Source organism: Notolabrus celidotus, chromosome 22 (assembly GCF_009762535.1).
Source record: "Notolabrus celidotus isolate fNotCel1 chromosome 22, fNotCel1.pri, whole genome shotgun sequence".
NCBI lineage: Eukaryota > Metazoa > Chordata > Actinopteri > Labriformes > Labridae > Notolabrus > Notolabrus celidotus.
The window spans coordinates 2,753,854-2,761,538 of record NC_048293.1 but is presented as its reverse complement, the minus strand read 5'-3'; the positions used below and the strand labels follow the sequence as shown (position 1 = coordinate 2,761,538).

The following is a 7,685-nucleotide window of genomic DNA, read 5'->3' as shown; positions in this document are numbered from 1 at the left end:
AAGGGGGGAGAAAAGGGAAGAAAAAAATGCAGAAAAAAAGGAAGGATCCGGGTTCGAATCCAGCCATGGGCAAAACTGAATTTGTTGATTGTGTTTTCAATGCAGTTAATTTCTGATCACATCAGTTTAGGCATGTAAATGTTCTGGAATCTGTGAAAAATGATCAATTATCTTTGCAGTGCAAGTTTTGTGTGAAATATATTACTCATATTATTGAGCAGTATAGCAGTATTTATAGATCTTACTTGTTATACTAGAAGATGTTCTATCGGCTTTGGATTTATGTGTACTAAATTTGTATTTATTTTAATGGTGTTACTTTATGCCTTTAGAACCACAATTGATATGCTGACACTCAAATGTAATAAATAACACTGTAAGATTTTGTTTGAGCTTTTAGAACAGTTTTTAATTACTAGGAATGAATAAAACAAAATATGATCACGAACAGGCACACAAATGAAACTCCAAAACAATTAAGAAAAATGCAATCCAAAAAAACACAACAGAAAAATAAATAATAAAATCAGTAATAATATAAATAATGACATAATAAATAAAAATATCAATAAAATTTGAATGATTGAATGGATTTACAATACTAAATTAAACAAACAAATAGGGCTGCACTAATAAAGTATTAACTAACATTAAAAAAAATCTTTAAACAAGCAACATATACGTACATACATATATACACATTTAACTCTTTTTTTTTTTTAAAACTTTATGTTAAGGCTTCGCTCAAAAGCTGCCTTCTGCATGGCCTCTAGCCATTCCTCCCTTGTACAAGTTTCTCTTTCGGGGCAGTATATTTTACCCTTGTACTGGCTGTGGCCAGTTTCTTGTGTACGGAAGGAACCGCACTTCTTACACACATTGGATACTGCTGTGCGTGTGTATTTCCTTTTTTTTGTAGTTTGCTGGGGTTTGTCGGCCAAGGAGGTGGATGACCCAGGGGCAGGGCAGGGGGGCAACGGTGGCACAGCAGGTCCAGGTTGAGCTGCGGGAAACAGCTGCCGCTGTGCAGCTATGGGCCTTGGTTGAATGGGCCTGGGCCCCGGTATTAACTGGATGGAGGTGGCTGGAGGATGGCTGGATGTGGATGCAGGAGGCTGGATGCAGGAGGCTGGAGGCTCGATGAAGGCAGCATGAGGCTTAAAGGAGGTGGCTGGAGGCTGGCTGGAGGAAGCTGGAGGCTGAAAGGAGGTGGCTGGAGGCTGGATGCAGGAGGCTAGAGGCTGAAAGGAGGTGGCTGGAGGCTGGGTGGAGGAAGCTGGAGGCTGAAAGGAGGTGGCTGGAGGCTGGATGCAGGAGGCTAGAGGCTGAAAGGAGGTGGCTGGAGGCTGGATGGAGGAAGCTGGATGCTGAAAAGAGGTGGCTGGAGGCTGGATGCAGGGGGCTAGAGGCTGAAAGGAGGTGGCTGGAGGCTGGATGAAAGCAGCATGAGGCTGAAAGGAGGTGGCTGGAGGCTGGATGAAAGCAGCATGAGGCTGAAAGGAGGTGGCTGGAGGCTGGATGAAAGCAGCATGAGGCTGAAAGGAGGTGGCTGGAGGCTGGATGGAGGAAGCTGGAGGCTGAAAGGAGGTGGCTGGAGGCTGGATGAAGGCAGCTGGAGGCTGGACAAAGGTGGCTGGAGCCTGCCGGATCTTCCTCCTGGCTTGACCTGCTGTATTAGCTGGCAACACATATGTATGCAGCTGATCGGGATGGTGATGCTGAACGGGAAACAGGGGCTGCAGTCTGGCAGGCAGTAAAGGTACAGGTGCCAGTGGCCGTGCTTCAGGCAGCTGCACATCCTTCAAAAGAACTCCAACCTCTTGATTTTTCAGCCGTTTATTGTGCCACTGTATCACGGTGTTCTGATTTACCTCAACAGGTTGAAGAGTAGTCTGCTCCATCACCACTCCGTTGCCAAGCAGCAGCTGCCTAATTTTCCTGTAGTCCTGCAGGATAAGAGACCATCTTGACAGGCTTTCCTTCTCCTTCTTTTTGGGGCTTCTATGGATGTCACAAAGCCTGACAAAGATGGTCTCAATGAGTCTGCAGCAGCTTGGCCACTGTGCAGGGGAGCCTTTTGAGCCAATGACACACCTCTTTGTGCTATCCACTCCAGGGGTAAAACCCGACTGCTGTTTTGGGGTTCTGAAGCGACCAGTCAACAGCCTCTCTTGGTGTCGAGCTGCATACACCACCCGCTGCTTATCAAAATCTGTGAGATTCTGCCACAGACTGACGATGGTGTAGGCCTGCTGATTGGTCAGAGTGAGACCTGTCTGATGGCGGAGCTCCACCAGGTACTCAGCAAGAGCATCCACTCTATCCATCCCAGGCAGGCTGTTTGCATCCACAGCTTGGGTAGGGGCATGTGGATCAGGAGCTGGAGGAGCAACAGGAGCTGGAGGAGCTGGAGGAGCAACAGGAGCTGGAGGAGGGACAAGAGCTGGAGGAGAGACAGGAGCTGCAGGAGCAACAGGAGCTGCAGGAGCAACAGGAGCTGGAGGAGGGACAAGAGTTGGAGGAGCAACAGGAGTTGGAGGAGCAACAGGAGCTGGAGGAGAGAGCTCTGCTGGTGGGTGGAGAGGCGCTTTAGGGGACAAATTGCTGGATGTCAAGGAAGTGCTGGGGGTAGGAGAGGTACTGGGTGGCTGAACCTCCTCGCATACCACCAGTTCTGCCACAGTGGCTTCTTGGCCCACTTCCTCAATGAATCCCTCATCATCTTCCCCTTGCTCTTCCACATCCAGGTCCTCCAGCTGCTCGGAGGTCTCCACGCAACTGCTCTGCATGTTTTGCAGTGGCTCATTGTTTTGCTGCAGCAAATACTGCAAACCAATCAGCTCCCCTGAGAAAATATAAGAAAATTAAAATGAGACCTGCACACACACACATACAGACACTGTAAATATATATATAACCCTAAACACAAGATGTTTTCAATGCAGTAATTACAAAACCCTCACCTGTGTATTTAGCAGGTGGCACAAAGGTAGGATCCAGTTTCCTGCCAAACACTTGCTCGTACTGGCTGTTGAAGCAATGAACCAACTCTCCTGTGTAACTATGCAGCGGAGATGGTTCAGTTGCAATAGCTTCAGCAGCACGGTTCTGGTTCCAGCGGTGCAGGCCATCCAGGAGGTAAATTTGAAAATTCAAAGCATTGGCGCTGTTTCCTAAAAGAAAGACATAGAAAAAGTTTGCAAAATGAGATTATTATGTTGAGCAAAGTTTCATATCAGCCCCCCTACTGAAAAGCTTGTTTTTCTTATTTCAGGAGGTCACAAAGTAAACTTTTAAATGGGAGGAAAAGGTTAACTGTGGTATCATGCAAAAACAAACAACAAATTTTCAAAGCTCAATTTAGTATTTTTTCTATAATATTGCCATTCTGGTGTGTGTGCATTTAATGACCAAGGGCATTAAGAGATCTTTCATCGATTCATTGTGTTGTTCAGGTCTTTGACCAGAAGGTGGCACAATGATAGAAATATATGACAAAATATCATTGAGTGCATACAGATTGTAGCTGCATCTGTAAGATTACTAATACGTTTTTATAAAGACAGGAATATTAAGTCATTAATACCATAAATCATGAACACAAACCTGGAACGAATCGTACGAGGTGGCAATGGAAGGATTCCAGGGATGTGGAGCCCCTCGCACATCTGTATTTTTTTAGTTCGACACCTCCCTTCGACACAGTTCCTGTTTCGGTGTAAAGTGACACATCTTGGGGATCCTGAATGCATGTCACATGCCGCTTCTGGGTTTTCCAGATGTGCTGCATCCTCTGGATGTTAAACAGGGGAACACCGAGTGCATCCTTCCCCTTGTCACTCATGAGCTCCCACAGAAGCTGATCAAGGAGGAGAATAGTTTTTGCCTCTCCTCTGGTCCTCCTCCTACAGTGCAAGGCCAGCTCTGCCTTGGTTATGTGGCGGTCCAGCTCCCTCTCAGAAAGTGCAGGCCAGTTCTGCTGCATCAGCTGCTCCTTCTTGGCCCTTCGTAGCAGAGCCACATCCCCTGCATCCCACTCAAAAATGCATGCTGACATGCGGGCCATAAAAGTGGGATACAGTTGATGGGCGTCTGTGGTGCAGCCTACTGCCAGCCGCCGCATAAAGTGCCAGATATCAAGGCGAACAATGAGATCTGGCCACCCACTGAAGCGCATCTTCAGTTTTGTCTCACCCCCTTCTTTGCAGCAGCCACAGTCCACATACAAAGCAATGGGGGGAGCCACACCTGCCTTCTGATACCTCTGTATCAAGCCTGCAGCCATCTGGTCCAATCCAGGACCTTCATTTGCCGTCAGGACGCTGATGAGGACCTGGCCCACCTCATTTCCCACTGACGTCAGCCATTGTGCCGTGCCTTTAGCAGGCCCTGTCAGCTTCTTAGTGATCTGAAAATAAATAATTAGACACAGAGTTGTTAGAATTTTGTGTTGGTACAGCATGATCTGAATCATGTACTGTTTATCTGGAGGTCTTCGTTGTGTACCTGTTGTATGTGTATGCTATTTGTGTTTAAGTCTACTGTAAGTGTGTAACTGTGCTGCTGCCTATCTTGGCCAGGACTCTCTTGGAAAAGATATTTTTAATCTCAATGAGCATTTCCTGGTTTAATAAAGGTTATAATAATGTACAATTTATCTCCAAGTAAAACGATTTCTCAACATGTGAAATGATTTCAAGGATCGTATGTGTCAAAAATGTGTTACTCTAGTCTAAAGGAGCCTTAGAAGTAAATTACTGTTTCAGAATCAAAGTCCCAACTTTAATTAAGAATGCAGTTATCCAGATATCAATTCAAACCTTTTTAGTTGAGTCCAGCTTCAAAATGGATCCGTATGTGCTGGTGATATGAGCATTGATATCCTCGAGCCTGTTGAGGATATCGTGGCTGTAAACAGTCAGGATCCATTTGTAGCTGGGGATAACTTCTGGCTGTGGGGGCTCCTGGAAATTGTGTGGCAGCAGGCTAGGGTTGGACATGAAGGCAACACACTCAGAGGTGTATCTGCCTACATGCTGGAGCCACTCCTAAAATGACATTAATTTATAGAAGATACATCTTTACTAATACCCAAACAAAAAACACTGGTGCTTTTTAAGTGACGGTGGCTTTATTAAAAGCAGCAGAGTCAGTAGGTCTTTGAAAAAAGTATAGATGACCAAAACATAATTGAGTAATGGTATTTACATAATGGATGGGATAGATGATAATATTTTACATTTTGCTGGAGTTTATCTAGAATGAAGAATAAATGAACAAGTATGGTGAGGTATATTAATCAGTCTAGAAGAGCAAAAATTGACAGGCAGAGGTGATTGTCTCATGTGAATTAGCCACTGTGGAGAAAGAAGTCTGTGGGTGTGGGTGTGTGTTTTATGTGGCATCATAGTCCTTGGTTCATAATGCTGTTGTGAATTTTACAATTTACCTCACTGTGGTTTTCCTTCAGCTGTCTGACGATTCGTGCAGGCCCATTTCCAAGTGTTCGTTCACGCATGAGGCGAATGACACGTATGTCACAGGCGTACCTTAGAAAGAGTGTTCAAATAAATTACTCAAAAAAAAAAAAAAAAAACCTTGTAGAAAAAAAAGTTAACAATTCAGTGTATTGTATTACTTACTTGCGTGTAAGGATGACCCTGAACTCGGATCGGTGGGCCAGGTCAAGTTGCTGGAGGATGTTTTGACCAGTAGAGACATAGCTGCTTCTGCACTTGCTGCAGATCAGTGTCTCTGTAGCAAGGACATAGAAGCAGTCTATGTCTAGCACCTTCCTGACTCTCCTGTGCAAGCCACCCCCAGCTAGTGGATGTCTTGTACAGCTAGGGTTGGTACAAACAAACCGCACCTTCCACAGCCTATATGGCATCCACAGGAAGAGACGGTGGGAGAAGAAACGGTCAGGGGTGGGAGCCTGGTGGTACAACAGGGCTGGTGGTGGAGGATTGTACCAAAGCTGTAGGGAGTCACGCAGCTCCAGCTTTCCACTTGCTCCAACCTTAAAAAGAGCTGCAGACACCCACTTGTGATCTTGCACAGGGAGGGTCTCTGGCCACAAGAGTGGGAGTGCCCCAGAAGACTGTGGCTGAAGGGGGTCCTGCTGTGATAAAATAGGAGCATAGTTATGAAGAGAAGCAACATTAAACAGTAATGGATAAAATAGTATGTGTTATGTTAAAGATTTAAAAAGCAACTTACAGGGTCCATCTCAGCCACATGCACTGGCACGGGGAGAACTGGGGCTGGTCTTTTCACAGCTGGTGGTGGAGCTAGGAAAAAGTCAGATGGGGATGGGCACACAGGGGTACGAGGGCGAGGAGATGGGGGATGGTGAGGAGATGGGGAATGGTGAGGAGATGGGGAATGGTGAGGAGATGGGGAATGGTGAGGAGATGGGGAATGGCGAGGTGATGGGGAATGGTGAGGAGATGGAGGGTTGTATGAAGATGGAGATTGGGAAGTGGTGGCAGCAGCAGAGCCAGGGTTACTTTGTGTCTGTGTAGACAGTTGTTATCAGAAATACAAAGCAGCACAACAGGTTTTTGTGAACCTTAAGTCATAGTCCTTAAAACTTACCCGAGGAACGTTTTTCTCTGGACATTGAGGTTTGGTTTTGGCGTGTGAACGTGGGAGCCAAACCTCGATCTTTCAAACTGAATAAAGCAACAGAAAAATATAACCAATAATTAAAATGTCTATTTCTATGTCACAAAAAATACATATTTCAGAGGCTTGTGTAACAATCTGATAATAACTGTATTGTGTTTAGCTTTATAAAGAAGGTTACGTTTACCATGGACAAAACCAGTTTGGTCTTTTTTACAGGACTTGCTCCCGTTGATGGACCAGCTGTGCATGCAGTGGCTGTGGATCCGGTCAGTCCTGCTGTGGACTGACTGGATTGAGGTTGCACACCCCCAGATGATAAAGCCCTAGCATGCTCCCTTGCCTAAAAAAATAAAACAACAGTAATAAGTTTGTTAGTGTACATAATAAGATAAGCAGTCAACATTCAGAGGAATCACTTTAACCCTTTGTAGTTGTATGTTGAATTTAATTAAGGTTACCTTGTGAAAGCCACAAGAACAGCTCTGAGGTCCTTGAACAAGGGTAGCCTGTCCTCTCAACTGGAGAGGGCACTTCTCTATCTGTAACCACAAGGTAAAGCAATATCAGCTGCAAGAACTGCACAATTTAACTGTAAACTAACAAAAGCACTGAAACAGTATGAAATCTTAACTTACCACCATTTACCATGCTAGTTATGTATTAGAAATGACAGTTAAGTGGATTTCCGTATGATGTGTGTGTACTTGTAAAAGTTTACCATTTGATAGTAGCTGTGCCACTTTTTCTGGCGGGGTGCGGGTCTGTTGCCCTCACCGGAAGACCAAACACCGGTGTCTGCAAACTTTTGCAGGCGTTTGTGCCAGTGGGCATCATCCATGGCCTTATGTGACTTTCCAGACATCTAAAATAAAAATTTGAACGGTTGAAAAATATACACTCAAAACACAGATACTATTACTGGCACTATAGAATGATAAAAGAAACCTTTTCCAATTTGGTTTAAGAAGTGGGAGATTTTTCTCAACCCACTTAGAGATACACGTTACACTGAAGAATAACACTGTCTGAAAATGAAATATAGTAAAAAAATACAA

The 7,685-nt window shown here is 44.9% G+C and overlaps 1 protein-coding gene across 1 annotated transcript; it reads right to left on the bottom strand.

Annotated features, from left to right (window-relative positions):
• Positions 1–1,674: 1,674 nt before the first annotated feature.
• Positions 1,675–6,605, bottom strand: LOC117806446. The gene is made up of 10 exons (XM_034675392.1): positions 6,598–6,605; positions 6,220–6,516; positions 5,643–6,121; positions 5,450–5,549; positions 4,821–5,048; positions 3,607–4,408; positions 2,964–3,173; positions 2,606–2,845; positions 1,872–2,380; positions 1,675–1,743 (listed from the first exon to the last, which is right to left on the bottom strand). Exons 2-10 carry the CDS (start codon positions 6,226–6,228, stop codon positions 1,675–1,677), a joined length of 2,646 nt encoding a protein of 881 aa, XP_034531283.1. The 5' UTR covers positions 6,229–6,516; positions 6,598–6,605.
• Positions 6,606–7,685: the final 1,080 nt, after the last annotated feature.

Coding starts and splice junctions, on each gene's coding strand:
- LOC117806446 (XM_034675392.1), bottom strand. Junction 2,846..2,963: donor GCCACCTGCTAAATACACAG/GTGAGGGTTTTG, acceptor ATATTTTCTCAG/GGGAGCTGATTGGTTTGCAG. Junction 1,744..1,871: donor CTACTCTTCAACCTGTTGAG/GTAAATCAGAAC, acceptor ACTGCCTGCCAG/ACTGCAGCCCCTGTTTCCCG.